General features: G+C 53.0%; 1 protein-coding gene across 2 annotated transcripts in view; it reads left to right on the top strand.

Moving 5' to 3' along the window:
* Positions 1 to 6,306: 6,306 nt before the first annotated feature.
* CNPY1 (canopy FGF signaling regulator 1) overlaps positions 6,307 to 18,238 on the top strand; it is a 45,342-nt gene continuing 33,410 nt past the window's right edge. The window contains exon 1 of one of the 2 annotated variants that reach the window (XM_054494154.2): positions 6,307 to 6,419. In XM_054494154.2, the coding sequence (XP_054350129.1) occupies positions 6,321 to 6,419 (99 nt within the window). In that variant the 5' untranslated portion in view covers positions 6,307 to 6,320. The remainder of the gene's footprint in view (positions 6,420 to 18,238) is intronic. The other variant, XM_054494155.2, reaches the window with a different exon arrangement.

Raw genomic sequence — 18,238 nt, 5'->3', positions numbered from 1 at the left:
CATCTTTTAAGCCTTTGAAGCAACCTAACACGCACAGATGGAAAAGTTAAAGAAATGATAGTGTCTCTGCTTGATTGGATATTACGTAACAGTTTTAAAATGGCAACAACCACGCTCAAGTTGGGAAAATCCTTATGACAGAAAAATGAATAAGAAGTAATGAGGAAGACGGTGCATAAAGAATGCCTTCCCCTAGCTCAGACCCCCTGTGCTCCGGCCAGGCCCTCCCAGGAGTGCACACTTTTTGTCCTGGGAGCTGTGCTCTCTGGTTTTCTTCCTGGCAACTCCTGCTTGTCCTTGGAGGCCTTCCCCAGGACCTGAGTGACTGTGCATTCCTGTAACTTTCTCTTTCTCTGCAGCAACACTCAGCTTGCCGAGCTTGTTCATGGGGTCTTTGCGGCTGGGTTGGGACCCTCGAGGATGGGGCTGCAGCCTCCCTCGCTGCTGCGCCTCCCACAACTGACCCGGAGCAGCACAAGGTTCAGAGAGTATGTGTGTCCTGAGCTTGCTGCGCTGTCCCCACACACAACCCCCATTGTTATTGGCTTCAATAGCAGAAGCGGAGCCTCCCTGTTCTGGGGGCCTGAAGTCTATCATCAAGGCATGGGCAGGGCTGTGTCTCCTCTGAAACCTGGAGGGGTGGATCTGTACCTGACTCTTCCAGCCCTAGTGTTGCTGGTGGTCCTGGCCTTCCTTGGCTTGTAGACACCAACGCAGTCTCCACCTCTGTCATCACGTGGCCTTCTCCCGTGTTGTGAGGTCACCTCCCTGCGTCTCTCCTCTTCTAGAAGGTCCCGTCCTTGGATCAAGGCCCTCCCTACTCCAGTATGACTTCATCTGAATCAATCCCATCTGCAAAGACCCTATTTCCAAATAAGTCCACATTCACAGGTACTAGGGGTTGGGATGTCAGCATATCTTTTTGGGGGACAGAAGCAGCCAACAGGGCAAGTAAGGAGAGGAGGAAGGAAGGAAGCAAGGAAGCTACTTTTGGGTGTGGTGAAGCTGAGATTGGATTCCAAAGCCCCACTCCTTCCCACACCTGCCTGAACCACAGGCACTGCGGCGGGCCTGGTGGATGCTGTGAGTCCATCATGGGCCCTGATATCCTGTGGGCAGTGGGAGATGCTCCTGAGTTAGCCAGGCCTGGGGTGCCCAGGAGGCCATGCACAGCAGCATCCAGCTCACCCCGGCCTCTGCGCAGGCGCAGCACATCACTGGGTTTCAGCCTCTTCTCTCGGCCTCCTCGTAGCACAGCGTGGGGCCCGCCACGCTTTGGGATGTCTAGAGACCAGGCTTGAAGAAAGACTGTGGCATCAGCCATTTCCACTTTGGGGAGCAGGAGTGTTGGTTGGGGGGAGCCACCCCTCCGGCACGTTTGCCTTGCTGGCCTCCTGCAGCCGTGGGAGTCGGGGCTTCGTCTTCCCTCAAAGGAGCGTTGGGGGCACGGCCATGCAGGAGATGCAATGTGGGTGGTGGGAGTTGCGTGGGCACTAATCACCACCATCGTAATACCAGGGCTCCAGCCTTGCTTATAGAAACTGCTAGAAAATGGTTTGTTCTAGAATTGAGCCATGTTCTCTGAGGTACCAGAAAAAATGGCCCCTGTACCCTTCTTTACTGGTCAGCAGCACCTGCTCCAGAGAGGCGCAGGGTGCAGGAGAGCTGCCACTAGCCAGTGCACATCGGGACAGGGAGGGCCCCCATTGCAGAGCACAATGACCTCCTGCATGTCAAAGATGTTTGCAGATCTCAGGCCCAACCCAGACCCGACTCAGAGTCTCCAAGGCTGGGACCTGGGTCTGTACTTCTAGCAACTCCCCACGTGGTTCTGATGTCACCTCTGCTTGTGGCCTAAAGGCCACTGGAGGAAAATCCACATTGCCCGCAGCTTTGGACGGCTTGGTTCCCATAGCCACTCCTGCTGGTGGGGAGAGTGGCCCAGACATCCCTGGAGGAATGGAGGCACAGCATCCATCACATGCAAACTCCTTGGAGGGCACGGGCTGGGACTCAGACCTCGGTGACTTCCTTGCGCCTTGCTCATAACCTTGAAAATGGCAAATGCTCAGACATTCATTGATCCCTTCACCTCTAGGGAGATGCAGCCTCCTGTGGGCATGTGCAGAGAGTGTGGGCAGGAGGGTTGTGGTGATGGGGCCCTGATTTGTAGCATCTGCCTATTCCTGTTGTGTAAATACTCCCGCCTCTGTTGATCCGGGCTACCTGTGTGATGTCACTAACTGTGGAGTTGGGAAGCAGCACACACGCCATCTGCTCTTACAAGTCCCTTGAGATGGCTCCAGCACCTGAGCCACCGGAGGCTCATCTGAATCTGTCGTGACATCTACCTCCATCTCTTTCCCATTTCCAAATCTTCCTCTAAGAGAGAAAGGGAGGGAGAGGGAAGGAGGCAGCCAGAATGGCAGGGGCTGGTGGGCCCAGCAGGAGGGGGGCTTGCCCTCTGGCAGGCAATGTGACCCACCAATCCCCCCATGAGGCCCCACTCCCGCCGCCTGCTCTAATAAACTCTAAACTCCTGTGATTTAAGTGAAGGTTTCAGATTAACATTTAAATTAATGCCGGACTAGAAATCTGGAGCCCAGGTCGCTGATGTGACTCTGTTAACTTGTTCTGTGACCTGGGGCGGAAATTTAAAATGATCTTTTCTTGTGGAGCGGCCCCTCCAAGGGGAGGTCAGGGATGGCAGGCCTGGGGGCCTCCTGTCCTGTTGGAAGCCCAGCACCTTTCCTTGCTGACGGGGCCACCCTGACCCCAAGAAGCCCTGCGTGGCCGTGGGGGGCGGGGTGCTGTGCCCTGGTCCTGCTACTGCCATCCCGATGCTCAGGGCATTTGGGGATGCTCGATGACAGGCGTGCACTACAAGGGGCTCTGCCTTTACACGGCCTGTCTTGGTGCTTGTGAAATGTGGGCCTGAAATGAAGGGAGCAGAACATTAAAATACTGACCCAGAGAGCCCTGTGAGCTGAGCCCACTCGCTGGCCCCTTTCCACTTCTGCCGGCAAGTCCAGCCTTGAGGGATCCCGGGAGCCAAGGACATCCACAGTGACCACAGCACAGGGAGCATCCGGGCTCAGGGCGGGGCGGCCGGGCAGGCGCCTGGGCACGGATCTGCAGGCGCAGAAAGCAGAGAGATGCCGAGGAGAGACGGGGTCCCAAGCTAGTCACTGGGCCCAAGTCAGGGATTCCAAGCAGTCAGTGGGGCCAGGAAGGGGACAGCAGGCATGGAGTGGCCACGTGTGGCAGGCACTTACAGACTCGTGCAACCCGCTCCCTACGATGGGAGAGACTCTGGCTAGAGCCGGGTGATGCTCACCCATGGCCCAGCAGGGTTTGACGCTGGGCACTTGACGGCAAGACCACATTCTTTCTGTTGGCCAGCACTGTCCTCTGCCAGCCAGGAGGTGAGGACACACCATCTCCAGCTCCTGGGTCCACCAGGAAGGGCTGGAGGAGGCTGTCAGGGCAGAGGCCACCTGGGCCCCTGGAGATGCCGGGCTGGGCCCACCCTGGTTCTCGGGGAACCTTCACACCTGGCTGGCGGCCACCCTCTCGGGCTGTGCATGGCTCCTCTGAAGTTGGCCTGGAGGCCAGAGGCCACCCCTCCTTTGTGCTGACAGCTTTGGCCTCTGCTTCCAAGACACCATTTCCCACCATCTTCCCTCTCCCAGGAGCCAGGGTAAAGGACATCAGACAATCCCATCCCTCCTCCTCCTACTCTCATCTGGGAGCTGGGCTCCTGCTGTCCTCAGGGGTCCCAGGCGGCCCCATTCTCAGCAGTAACATGGTCACTGCCGGCTCTTCCTAGAGGACTCCTCATCTGAGCCTACTGGGCTGTTCACCACCTGCGGGCCCAGGATTCTGGGCCCATGCTCCCCTGGCAGCCCTGGCCCTGCACTGGCCGAGATCCCCCACTGGGGAGCACTGGCCACGGAGGGTCCTTTCTTATTCCATCCCAGAGGTGGAAGGTGAGTGAGTGTAGTGAACTCAAAATAGCAGTGGCTTAGACAACCTGGACACTCGTCTCCCTCTCGTAATGGTGGAGGGTGCTGTCCCAGTCAGCACAGAGGTCTCCCCTTGCAGGCCCCAGGGCCTGCCTTTGAGTTCCTCACCCTGACATCTCCCAGGGCACCCTGGTCCTGGGGCCTGAGCTGAGCTCCGACCTATAGTGGGTCAGAGAGGGCAGAGGGCGAGGACTGGCTCTTCAGGAAGATTCCAGAACACATGGTTGTAGAACCAAGTTACAGGCCCTGGCCTAGCTGCAAGGGAGCCAGAAAGGAAGTGTTTGTTCTTGGAGCTGTAAGTCCTGCTCCTAGAAAAGAGGGGCTTGGCTGTGGTCAGTAGCTTTGAGCCCCTGTGCACTGTGTCAAGTCCAAACAGTAAGTGCTGATGGGGACACCCGAGACACAGGTTTTCATGCTTCTGCCATGAAAACTTCCTTCTCCTCCTGGAAGCCTCAGAGAGACAGGCTACTCTGTCAGAGACCTCCAGGCCCCAGAGGAGCCCAGTACATACTGCTCAGTAACAGGTAATCATAGTGATCAATGATCTCGCACATTGATTGAAGGTCACTGACCCCTAAGAGCAGGGTTGGGAGGGAGCGCGGGCTGTGTGCCTCCGAGGACTGAATGCCATCTGTCTCCTCAAACAGTGGCTTGGCTGCTGATTTCTGTAGCACCTTGGGTAAGGGAGACACCTGGGAAAGTCTCTCCATCTCTCCACCCACGTCCACGAGATGGGGGTAGTGCTGGAATCACCACCACAGGGTCCTGGAGTCCACAAGGGCACGACACGTGGAATGCAACACCCAGCAACACCTAAAGGCAGTGAACATGCTGGTGTTCCAGCTTCACGCCCACAACCGGCCTTCGTCCTCATCCACACAGCCTGTGCCCTCAGTGCCTGCATTTGGACACAGGATGAGAAGGGAGCACTAAACGCAGTGTCACCTGTGCCAAAGTCATGTCCTGGGCAGAGAAAGGCTATGCTGTTCTAACAGGGACCAAAACACAGACAGAGGGAGAGTGACTCAGATGGAAGCTTTGGGTCTCATTTCACAGCCAGGGGAATGGTCCACATGGGCAGGCAGCCTCTGCTCCATGGCCGTTCAGGACACTGACATCGCTGTCTCTTTTCTCCCACATCCCTTTGGGCTGGCCCTGACATGCTGACTTCCATCCACAGACAGGAAAGCCAGAATCAGTTTTCAGTTCAGCAAATGAGGCTGATGTTGGAGGCATCACCTCATTTATCTTTTATTTGTGAGAGTTCAGACCCCAAGGCACAGCTCAGCCGCCTCCACTGGGCAGCCAAAGCCTGGGGAGAAGGGATTTTAGGGGACAAAACCAGCTACATTTCACATAAAAATAAATTTCAGAGAGTCCCCTTTGACTTCAAATCCAGCAAAAATGTATCTTTTGGAGGAGGGCCCAGTTTTGACCAACTTTTCCTACAGTGCAGAAGCTACTTGGGTGTAATTATTGCAACCCAGAGGGGCTTCCAGAGTCCTGTGGACTCAGAGGATGAGCATCTGCAGTATTTAAGGAAAGCACCTGTAGTCCCAGTGACTCAGGAGGTTGAGGCAGGAGAATTGCTTGAACCTGGGAGGCAGAGGTTGCAGTGAGCTGAGATCGCACCACTGCACTCCAGCCTGGGCGACAGAGCAAGACTCTGTCTCAAAAAATAAATAAATGAATAAATACGAAAGCACATTTTAAGGCTGGACATGGTGACTCATACTTGTAATCCCAGCACTTTAGGAGGCCGAGGTAGGAGGAGGGCTTGAGTTCAAGACCTACCTGGGCAACATAGTGAGACCCCCGTCTCTAAAAAAAAAAAAAAGCTGGGTGTGGTGACGTGTGCCTGTAGTCCAGGCTACTTGGAGGTAGAAATGGGAGGATGGCTTGAGTGTGGGAAGTTGAGGCTACAGTGAGCTGAGATAGTGCCACTGCACTCCAGCCTGGGCAACAGAGTGAGACCCTGTCTCAAAAAAAAAAAAAAAAAAAAAAAAAAGCACATTTTAAATGTAAAAGTAAATTGTATATGGTTTTGAAAACACAAAGTACAAAAGGGAACACAAAAAAAGTAGTCTGTGTCTCACTGTCTTTGAAAACTCTGCAGAGGACAATAGTCCTCCCCAGGTCCTGGGCACGTCGGCACTGTCCCTGTTCTAGCTAGAGGGTGGCACAGAGGAAGCCACTCTGCCCCTCCCAGAGAGGCCACCTCCACAGGCCGGGCTCCAGCTGTCCTCCTCCTCTGATCACAGCTGTTTTGTGTCTTGTTTAGCGTGCAGGGCGCTGATGGACGAGATAGAGCACGACATCACCAAGGCTCGGCAGAAGAAGACTAAGGTGGGATCCTTCCGAATCAATCCTGATGGGACGCAGGAGAGGAGAAAGGTAGTGGAAAAGATATTATGTGCCAGTGTATAATTGCGGATATGGGCAATTACCAACCATTTATCCAAACAGCAGTTGGTCTTAATCTTCTAACCTTTCTCTAGTTCAGGGTATCAGCTCTAAATTGCTTCTGAGTCCTGGGGGACCCAAAGTAATCTTTAAGCTTGAAATTGAAGTATCTCTCTCAGTACCTAAATTTTGTGTCTCGTCAAGTCGAAAGACATTTCGGCACTGTTCTTCATCAGAAGAAAAATAGCGCGTCCATGGTTCTTGGTGAGGCCAGCAGGGGGCCCAGGAGAGGCTAAAGGGGCGGCCTAGAGACACTCAAAGCAGAATAGTGCTCTCCTGGGTACCACACTCCCTCCCCTCTGCAAGATCTGCAGATTTCTAGTTGGGGGTGCAGGTTGTAAGACGCACTTTCTGGAACAGACCGGACAGTTGGCTATGGAGAAAGAAGAAATGTTCTTGCACAACCTAGAGAGGGGCTCCCCCTGAGGATCAGAGGTGGTGAGTGGGGCGCTGGAAGGATGGAGTCTAAGATACCAAGAGAGACCCATTAGGGGACACCTTCCCCTCTGAGCCCTCAGGTACTAGGTGCCCAGAACACATAAGCCAATTTCAGCATCATTCTAAGAGAAATATTATTAGAAAGGTGTTCCCCAATATCATCCAACTCACTCAAAGCTAAACAGAAGTGGGTCTGGATTTCTTGCAGCTTTTGTTCTGATGCACTGCACCTGTCTTAAATAATGCAAACTAGGCTGTCTGTGTGGGGTCCGTGTATTCCTGGAGCTGTGTGCCCATCCAAAGAGGACAGGGCAGGAAAGGAGAGTCACAGACGGGTGCCGTGGTTGAACTATGGGGCTCTGACAGGCAGCCCTTACAGAAAGTACCTCAGTCTTCTAATGCGCCTCAGTTATGAATGAGGGAGGAATTTCCATCCACAGGTCAGTACCTCCCACAGGAGAGGGCTGGGCTCTCAGGGATCCCTTTTGGATTGGTTGCCTCCCCAAAGGCACACTCAAGGATGGATCCTTCAAGAGGCGTGTCTGGCAAGTCCACCGGAGGGACCCCGTGCAGGCCCACTGGCTGCTCTGCTGCAGGTCTGACGCCTGCACCCAGGAATCTCAAAGTCATTTGTGGTCACCTGAATGCAGGACATGTGACTCCACAAAATCCAGAACAGTCCTGGTCCCGACACCCGGCCGGGAGCTGATTCCCACTGTCAAGCAGGGCCAGGGAAGATGTGAGTGCATGTCTATGTGTGCATTGTGTCCATGTGTATAAGTGTGGGGGTGTGTGCCAGCCAGCATAGCTTTGAAGATAAGTTGAGTCTTAATATTTTGATAACTTCAATCTGGGCTATCAGACCCATCATTAGTGTTCCTGTGCCAGCAGAAAGGAAGTCTTTCTCTACAGGGCCGACAAAGGAGAGCCAAAGAAATGACCGCAGAGCTCTGAGGAAGGGGCTGGAAGGGGAGGAGCCGGATGGCCCTTCTTTATTGACAGCTGCTGGGCAACAGCCTTTAAGTGATTTTCTAGTCCTGACAATGACCCTGCAGAAAGAATAGCATCTCTGCATTACTGATGAGAGCAGGGGGAGTCAGGCCGAGTGGCCGCAGCTCCCACAGCAGATGGAGGGCCGTGAGGGGATTGGGATGGCACCACCTTGTACCTTCCACCCTCCTCGAATTCACACTGCATCCTTGAGTGATGTGACCCAGGAGTCCACGTTTGGGAGTCCTGAGCCTTTCCAGTGTGTCTAATCCCAGAATGGAATTAAATTTGCCTGGAGAAAATGGGCTACACCCTCCCCTGCTTTCTGTTGTCTTGGAGGATGTTCCACTTCAAGGCGATCAAGTTGAAATAACTTTTCCGATTTTGCCAGGAATTCTTAGTCTGCAAAGCAACTGAAAGCAGCTAGACGGCTACATTCACCAGTATGCCTAGGGCAATCTCAGAGTCGCAGCTACAAGGAGCTGGTGCTGATCTCAGGTGATCTTCTGCCCGGGGCTCCTGCTCAGCCAGAAGTAGACCAGGCCAGCATCACACGGAGACTTCTCTCTGCAAACATAGTGCACCCTGTAGGCGTGCAGGTGTGTTCCTTGTGTTGGAGAACTCGTCTTTAAAGCCCTTGTGTTGGAAAACAGCATGGCCTGGTGGTGGGGGTGTGGCTCAGCAGTTCCTGCCTCTGGCTAACTCACAGCAGAGTGACCCCCTCACGTCCCACCACTCCCATGCTTCAAAGAGCTCCACTGTCTTCCCCAGGAGACTTCTAGAAGGTCTCTCATCCTTCCCACTTAGAAAACTCTTCCTTGCTGTGATTCACATTCCTGTGGCATTGTTTTCTTCCTTCAGCAGGCTACTTGGCCAAACTCGAAAGTAGGGGATCTGGCAGTGTGAAGTCAGCTCTGCCCTTGCCTCGCTTGGACTTGGATGGGGGCCAGGCTGGTGTTACTGCGGGGGCTACTCTCTTCCTTCCACCCAGCAGCTCACAGAGCACGTGCTCAGCTTGGCCTTCAGCAAAGAACAAAAGAAGGCACACAGCTGCCAAATGAGAGGGGTCTTGGGCCCCCATTGTCCTGTCTGGAGGAGCCTCAAAGCCAGAGGTGTTCCCAGCCCGGCCCGGCTGGCCACAGGGTGGCAGGACACCCTGCCTGCTTTTTTCTCCTTTCTGGACTTCAGTCAGGGTGGAAAGAAACACAGGCCTTGTCCTCAGAGCTGAGGGTGCTGATGCCACCGGGTCCTTGGAGAGGCTGTTCCTCCGTGGGAGGGGTGAGGCTGGTTCCCCTGAGAATCCGAGTTCCTAAGGGGAGTCAGGGGAAGAAGCAAAGTGAGTGAGTGGCCTCTCGGCACTGTGCGGACCCAATGTGTGCAAAGTGGCCTGTGTCCATACCGGGCTCTTCTCTCCGTCTAGCCTTGGGCTGGGGTGGGTCTGGGGAGGGCAGTGTGGGCGGGGGAGATGTGCAAACCAGCTTCCCTCAGGCCAGGCCTCCCTTGCTTAGAAGAAGAGTCAAAGGAGGCCCCCAGAGAGCGGCCAGTGAAAGGGCTGTGGCGGCAGGCGGGCCTCTGCCTGCACTGGCTCAGTCCCCGGTGTGGATGTGGGGCTTGGACAGACACAGACGAGGGCCAGGTGCCCACGACGGCCTACATGTCCTCTCAGCAGTGGGCGGGTCTTGGGATCTAGCTGCGCCGCAGGAACCCCGGGATGTGTGGGGACCCTGCTTTTTTTTCTACTGTGCATACTTTGTCACTAGCAGCATTGTGGCTCAGACAGAAATCCCCCAGCCCCAGGGGTGTGCAGTGGCTCTTACCACGTGAGGCCCAGCAGTGAGGCCCCAGCATCGGTCAGGAGGCTCGGGTGAGCCCCGAAGGGCAAGCAGAGGTCTCCATGAAGAGCGTTTCCACGCCCACACCCAGGACCTTCCTTCCTTGGTTTCCTACGCCCGTCCATGAGCAAGGGGTGCTCTGACCATGGTTGGGGGGTCACTCCCTGGAGCCTGGTGACTCCCAGACCCGTAGGTCCGGGGAGCAGCTGGCAGGACCAAGCAGGACTTGCTTTCCCTCTGGCTCCCCTGTCTCCCCTGCCCAGCTCCGCCTTCCCCGCCTGACAGCACTCAGCCTGGCAGGGAGGGAATCAGCTCTCAGGCCCTAGAGCAGGGGTTGCGAATACTCCACAGCGAGCGTCCCACTGCACGTGTTCTGCGCCAGCTTCTAGGATTTTCCCAGCAGACTTCTGGCCCCCCCGACCCTGCCCCCATCATGGCAGCCGGCTTGCAAACACAGCGTTCATTGGCTGCCTTCCGGTAAAACTTCCCCTCCACTCCAGTGTTTCCAGAACCTTCCAGATAAACAGCCCTGGGAGAATCCCAGCAAAGACAGTATTAAAAGGCCCCTTCAAGCAAAGCATCCCTTCTATAGGGCTGCCATGGTTTCTGAGTACCAGGGCTGCTTACCCGCCTTTGAGTGATGGTTATAGAGGCTGGTGTGAGGCTGGAAGACTTCCCTTCCTGGGAAGGACCTCAGGGTGTGTGGCTCCATCCACACTGTCCTCCTGGCCAGCCAGGCAGCAAGACCCTCGAGGAAGGGTGCCCCAGCTTCCCTTGAATTAGAGCAAGACCCATGGATAGTCGCCCCACACTCAGCAGACTGCAGGGGCTCTGGGGAGCCTCAAAGCCAGGCCCGGTTGGCCTCCCTCCCCATCATCTGAGGCTGACCCTCCAAGCAGGCTAGAAGGGAGGAAGGTGTGGGTCGTGTGGTGTGGGGAATGATTAGAAAATAAGGCTCATTATTCTAATCAACATCATTCTCAAGCTAACTCAGAAGCCTTCAATGTTATCAACTTTATGGGACAGCCTGTAGAAGCAGAGAGAATGGAAGGGGCAGCTGTTTAGTAATACACGATGTACACGGACCTCAGCTCCCGGGGACTGACTACCTTGCTCTGTTGGAAACATTCTCCCTAGCCAAGGATTTTAGTGCTGTTCTCCTTGAGAAATGAAATTCACGCGCCACATCTTGCTCGATGTTCATGTTATGCAGGGAGCTTGTGCTCCGCTCGCAGAGGTCTCTGTCTTCAGAACAGCGGGAATGGGGAGGCTCTGCAGGGGAGCACTCACTAAAGTCTAGAGTTCAGAGAGCTGCCTCCTCGGCCCGGGGCTGTTGGTGACAGGTGGGAGACCACCCCCGCTGCCACAGTAGGTGGGATGTCTTCACTTGATAGCTCCTCAGCACTGGCACAAAGCCTCGTCTGTTCAGCAAAATGCAGCCGGCATCTCAGCACTGTGGTTATTTCCCTATTATTTATTTATTTTTTAAACCAATTGGATTAATGGCACTTTTCCTAAAACAGAGCAACACAGCACAAGACAATTTGGAGGCAGTTACTTGACATTTGCTTACCTGTCTCCTCTCCCAGTGACGAAAGGCTGGCCTCCCGAATGAGGGTACACACACACTGCTGCTCTCAGCGGGGCACCCAGGGTCAGGGAGCTGGAGTCGAGGGGCTCACATTTGCTTTTAGATTTTGAACCTCCGAGCTCCAGTCACTGGATACAGGATCACCAGGGCAAGGCGTGTGTTACCCACAGGGACCCAGGAAACGTGTGTTCACTGAGGGAACGTAAATGATGCAGCAGAGCTCAGGGGCGTCCTCTGCCTCAGCTGAGTGTGAGAGCAAGGCCTCGCTCTCTATGAAACTCGGAAAGTTCAAACAGAAAGCACCAACAGCAACAGTGAGGACGAGGCCAATATCCGGTTTGCACCAACACCTCATGCTTCTTTAAAAGTTTTAAAAAACAACTCTGGGAGGTAAACAGGGCCACTGTAATTAGCTTCATTTTAGAAATGCAGATGAGGCCCAGAAAGCTTTAGTGACTCACTTAATTTTGACAAATTAGTATTAATTTAATTCACTCATAAGTTAATTTAGACAAATTCCAATACCATTTGCTAGCGCTAGGATGAGGAGAATGAGACCCCAGTGCACGGTGCTTTGGCAAGCCGAGCACTTGAATTAAAGGACGTTGGAAGTCCTTCGAAGCTGTCTCAGAATCCTGGACTTTCTAACCTTGTTTCCTCCTCCGGCCCCCAAGTGCAGAGAGCCTCTCCCTGGAATTTCTTTATCCGACTTAGGAAACTTCTTTCCAAAAGAAATACAATTGTCTTAAGATCTCTTCCCGAGGAATCTGATCAAATAACCAGGAAAGATTTAGCCACCAGAGGAGAGAAAAGCCTAAAGGTCGCCACCACCCCCGGACTTTTCGTCTGTTCTTCTGAGGGCAGCTCAAAGTGATGACCTGGGAGGCTTTGTCACATAAGAAGAAAATCTTTGTTCACGGTGCAGTTCTACCCCTCACCTTCCCATAACTTGCTGGTCCTATTCAGTTTCCTAAGAGAATCATTGACAAGATAATGTCTGCCTCCTGCATCCATTCATTTCTCCTAAGAATCACTGACTATACCTCTAAAATGGCCCACGGCCCCCCACTTCCCTCTCCTCCATGAAAAGGGTATTTAAGTCTCAACCATCTTGCCCTTGTTGGAGTCTCATATTTCATATGGCTCCCATGCTAACACACATTAATGTTTGTCTGCTTTTTTCTCCCATTAATCTGTTTCTCAGTCATTTCAGCAAGCCTTCACAGGGAGCAGAAGGGAAGCTTTCCCTCTGCCCCCACACTATTGACAGAGCTGCCCCATCCCATTATGTACTATGAAATAACAGGGCACTATAACATCCTGGAGCTGTGCAGTGTGCAACCTGCACAACTGTACATGGACAAAATGAGAGGGCAGGCTATTCTAACAGGCCAGCCAGGAGGTGCAGGGGGATTCAGTCCATCAGCAATTTTCCTACTCACTAGAGGGCCATGAAATCTGTGTAGTGGCATTCAAGAATGTAGAAATATATATTAAATATCAGAGTACATCTTATAGAAAAGGAAAGTATGTTTTGTGACACTTTATATAATGGGTTTTGGTGTAAGAAGTGGGTCATGTCCAAAAAATTGGAAGCCACTATAGCAGATGGCTGTCCTCAGCATGAGACAGTAGCCTAAAGATATTTCATTTGGGAAGATTATTAATACCCAAACAATGCCGCAACAATTCCTGACTCCTTCTGCAGAAAGAAAATCAGCACGTCTCTTCTGAATCCTCATATTACAGCAGTGACAGCTTTGGCTTAGCGGCCTACGCTTTCTATGGACCAAGGGACCACAGCCGGGCGGGGTGGGCTGGGGAGGGAGACAAAGAAAGGGCCCAGCAGCCGGCTCCTGGCCCCTGGTGGCAGCAGCCTTGGGGCTCAGATTCCTGCTGATGTGCCCTGGCACTGGTCTCCTTTGGATCAGCACTCCGGGTCTACATGTGGTGTGGACTAGGGGAGGAATTCTTCCCTGATAGGAGCTCACACTCTGACCCAGAGACCTCAGCAGCCGCCAGTGTGAACGCCACGTCTCAGAGAGTGAAGGGTGAGTTGTGTGGGGTGGGCAAGAAGCGAATAGGAGGGGGCGCGAGTCAGCCCATGGCGGTGCTCAGAGCAGAAAAGTGAACAGCTTTGCATGGGGTCTCTTTTTTAACAAGGAGGACATTTATTTGTCCAGGATCTCCCACTCCCAGCCCCCAGAACTCCCGCTCATATCTCATGGGTCAGGAGGGCCTCTAACGCCTGTGGCTAGACCAACTGCAGGGCAAGTGGGGCATTCACAGACATCCCTCAGATCAATCCAGACCCAAGCTCAGGGCTTTGTGGGGGCGCAGCCTGTCCTGGGCATGTGAGGAGGGGCAGAGTCTGGGGTTAGCAGGAGTGGGGTGGGAGGGCTCTTTGGTAGATGGTCCCCAGATCTGCCACAGTTCAGGGACACACACGGGCGAAGGCGGAGAGCCCAGGAGACAGTGAGACCAGCCTGCAGGGTCCCCAGTGTCTGAAAATGAGGTTGGTGGCAACAGTCCCTAGTACTTACTTGCATTTTCTTGCAAGCACAAGAGAAAGGGATGGTGTGCAGATGGACTGCAGGGCTGGAGGCCACACTTCGCAGCCAGGAGTTTCAGGGACCACCCCTAAATTGTTTTGCAAGGGTTGTTGGCCCATGGATGCCACCTTAATAAGTAAATTACTTCAGCAACAATTGAGAAAGATGATGGTGCAAGAAAATGACGTTCACAGGAACCTGTAAATTGCCATGTGAAAAAATCAGAAGCGTATTTTCCTATTATTAAATGCAAAAAAGAGGTTATCAACCTGCACATACAGATGCCCTTTTACATGTCTGTATCTGTTCGCTGCAGGAGGGAGCCTCAGGAAATACACTGAGACAATAGTCACAGTTCTTGTGTCTGGGTATTACTGCTGAGCTCCTTTCTTTTTTTGTTTATCTGTTAAATTTTTTTCTATAATAAACATATTACTTGTTAAATTTTAAAACATAAAGTTTTGAAGTTTTTTTTTAGAAATCAAAAGAATTCCATGATAATGTAGAAATTCCTATTCTAAAAAGTAGCATCGTTCTTAATAAGATGGAACGCTATGCACAGACACGTGATTTTGTTTCGTATAAAATATTCAACAGAGGCTGGACGCGGTGGCTCACGCTTGTAATCCCAGCACTTTGGGAGGCCAAGGCAGGTGGATCATCTGAGGTCAGGAGTTTGAGACCAGCCTGGGCAACATGGTGAAACCCCATCTCTACTAAAAATACAAAAAATTAGCCGGGCATGATGGCGCATTCCTGTAGCCCCAGCTACTCAGGAGGCTGAGGCAGGAGAATCACTTGAATCCGGTAGGCGGAGGTTGCAGTGAGCCAAGATTGTGCCATTGCACCCCAGCCTGGACAACAAAAGTAAAACTCCATCTCAAAAAAAAAAAAAAGAAAAAAAATTCCACAGAAAGCTGTGATGTGGCCCTCCCTTGATTTGTCCAGCTTCATTCCTGGTGGTGTCACTGGCCCTGGAGCAGCCTCAGGAGCTGATGCAATCCTCTATTTTTGCTCCATGCATGTGTCCTTTGGTGCTTTAAGAGTCCTCGGAAGGAGGGGCTGGAGGGGAGGTAGCTTCCCCCTTTATCTCTGCTGCTACTCTCTCTTCTTTCCATAACTCTCATTGGCCGAGGACCTGCTCTTCTGAGACACGTGGGTCTCATCTCTCAGCCATCTAGAGGACATGAGCAGATGTTAGTATGCTGAGTAATAAATAGCCCCGGCTCCTTTACTTACACTCCTCATGTTCCTTTCCTCTCAAAGAAGAGCAAGAAGCATCAACAGATGGATGCCCTGGCCCTTGCATCCCTAGGACTCAGGGTTGTATACATTTTTCATTTGTTTGGTGGCTTTTATTGTGTACCATCTTCTATTTTATTTCTTTTTTATCTTATTTAAAAAGAGAAACACCATCACTGATTTTTATTTAAATTGCTGGCATGATTCTTTACTGATGGTGTTTCTCAGGATAGTTTAAGTACCATACACCGCCTGGTGTCAGTGTGGATCACCACGAGCATTGAGAGTTGACTTCTTGCTCATGTTGTAGTCTAGTGTGGGTTGGCATGGGGCTCTGCTCCACTTGGTCATTCAGGGACCCAGGCTCTTCTGTCTTGTGGCTCCTCCTCCAAGCCTGAGTCCCGTTCATCCAGCAGGTGGATTGGGAGAGAGAGCATGGAGGATTCTGTGGGGAATGTTTACAGGCAGGGCTAACAGTGAGGGGCCTTGCTTCTGCCTACGTTCCACGGCTGGGACTCCAGCACATGTCCTCACCTAGTTGGAAGAGGGGCTGCAAACAGTCGAGCTGTGTGTCCAGGAGGAGGAAGAAGTGGAGTGTGGTGACCATATAGCAGGTCACTGATCACTGGAGAGAAGCCTGGTAGCATGGGACAATGAAAGGCAACTCAATATGGCCCTGGATGCATTTGGTGACCTGAGAAGTTTCCTGAAACCTATGACTATAGGTCTCAAGCACAGAGCAGCCCGTAGGCTTGCTAACCTCCCAGTACTGCAGAAATAACCAGCCCCACCCAGGACCTGTCTGCTGCAGTGGATGATCAGTCATCCATAGCCTCCCCTTCCCTGGGGACTTCACTCCAGGTGACCACAGGTAATGCTGCAAGTCCCTGTTTCGCCACTGCATGCCATGGATTTACAGCATCCCATTTCAAATGGCACCTGGATCCCCACTGCCTCTGACCCCGCCAGGTGAGGACAGCCCAGCCCAGAATATCATCCTGGAGGGTTTACTACCTACAGCCAAATCTTGCACCAAATAAAATACTTGCCAGCCTCCAGTTGCAAATCTCAGAAACACTTGGGCTCTTTTAAATGGAAAGGAATTTACCTGCCTCTTCATACCACAATACCCTCCCCATACCTGATTCCCATGAGAAGATGTTGTAGTCTTCTCCAGAAAATCCCGATGACAGCAGATGGTGCTTACCAGAGAACAGCAGAATCGGTGAGAAGTTGGGCTCTCCGTCCACCGCCTTCCAAATCACAGATGAATGCATCCAATGACACGACCCTGATCCCATAGAGCCCTCCAGATGCAAATGATTCTTGGAAGTGTAGGGCTTTGCTTTCCAGCCTCTGCAGCCCCGTGGAAGGTAGGATGGGCCCTGAGTGTCACCTCCCTATTTGAAGCCTTCTAGGATTAAATCAGGCCCCATTTGTAGGCAAGGAAGGGAGAAGGGGTTTTGGGGAGGCAGTTGGTTGGACCTGTCTCATGATATGTGCTCTGTTCATTCCCAGCTTCCTTCATGTCCTTTGGTAAAGCTTTTCTGTCTTACTCCTGTGGATTCTGTACATTTCTTGAGTGTATCCTTATGCCTTGTGTGTGTTCGGCTGCCATTGTGCCTGAGTGTGTGCACCTGTAAGCTCTTGGCTTCTCCCATCTCTGGATCATGATTCATCTGCAGTTGAAATTCTCCCTTCCTCCTCTCCCAAGTGTTCAAACATTAGCAGAGAGAAGGCTCTCCCCTGAAGCTTCTGCTGTTACTCCCGCACAGCTCAGGGCCTTCCTGGAGGCAGGGCACATGGGAACAGCCGGCATTAATACTCCATGATGATTGGAGCCCTGGCACCAATGCTGGGTCCATCCCAAAGTGCTTGCATGCTGACCGGGCACAAAGACAGGAACCCCACAAATGTTGGATTTGGCATTAGGGAATTGGGGATGCAGGAGTGTTTTGCCACTTGTTTGTTTTTGAGCGGAGCCTTCTCCGTGCACTTTGCAATGTGTTGCGCATCCAGCCGCCTTTTCTGCTGAACACAGTCCTGCTCTCACATCAGCCAGGTCACCACTGGGCTGTCTCAACCTCCCTTTCCCCAAGCTGAGGTCCTGTGCCCACCAAAGCCAGAGAACCGCCGACCTCCTCAGTCACATCCTCCCAGGAAGATAGGTGATGCCCTCCAGCATCTCTTGTCCACAGACACCGAGCAGAGGCTGAGCTCTGACTCCCCAGCCTGGTCTTTCCTGCCCAGGAGCTGCCCAGCGTCTGCTCCCTCAGTGCCCAGAAAGCCCTGTGCTTTGCGTGTTAGTTGTGGCCTGACTGTGGTCTTCACCAGAGGCTGGAGTCCCATTACGTTCTAGTCTCCACGCCAGCCCCTTGCTGCTGTGGGGGCAGTAGGGGAGGTTCAGGACCCAATTCTATGAATTGCCCGGACCTGCCACCAGGGTTGCCTTGCTCAGTGCAGTGGGCCACCCCCCGATGCTGTGAGTGGAGCAGGCTGAGACATCAGCCCCTGCAGCTGATCCGCCTTCCCGATCAGCCCCACATGCTAAGGCCCGACGTCATCAGAAAGGCCAGGGTGGAAACTCAAACCTGGGGGAACAGGAGCAAGTGTTTGCATCGAGTGTGTGTGTGTCTGTGTGCACACATGCAAGTGCACATGTGCATTTGTGTCTGTGCACGTGTGTACGCGTGCATGTGTCTATGCATGCGTGTGTGTGCCTGTGTGCACATGTGTGTGCATGTGTGTCTCTGTGCACGTGTGTGCATGTATGTGTGTGTGTGTGCATGCATGTGTGCGTGTGTGTGTGTTTGAGCTCAAAGTCACCTATCTCAGAGCAGAGAAAGTGAAGGCGTGGAGCAGCTGTGTGGGCTGGCAGCCTATCTGGGCACCAGAGGAGGCACCTGAGGCCATCAGGGGATTGTGCCTGGGTCAGGGAAAAGGAAAGGCGGCTTCTCCTGCTTACCTGTTTTGGGGCCCCTGACCCGCTGCAGTGCACATACAAGGCAGGCATGTCAGTGTCCTCGGGGGACGCAGTGCTCTTCCCGGCGGGGCCAGCAGGGGGACCTTTCCCCCCAGGCTTCGAGTCCTCCGGTCGCCACCTCA

This window comes from Pongo pygmaeus, chromosome 6, assembly GCF_028885625.2.
Source record: "Pongo pygmaeus isolate AG05252 chromosome 6, NHGRI_mPonPyg2-v2.0_pri, whole genome shotgun sequence".
NCBI classification, from domain to species: Eukaryota; Metazoa; Chordata; class Mammalia; order Primates; family Hominidae; genus Pongo; species Pongo pygmaeus.
This window is presented reverse-complemented; position numbering and strand designations above follow the sequence as displayed.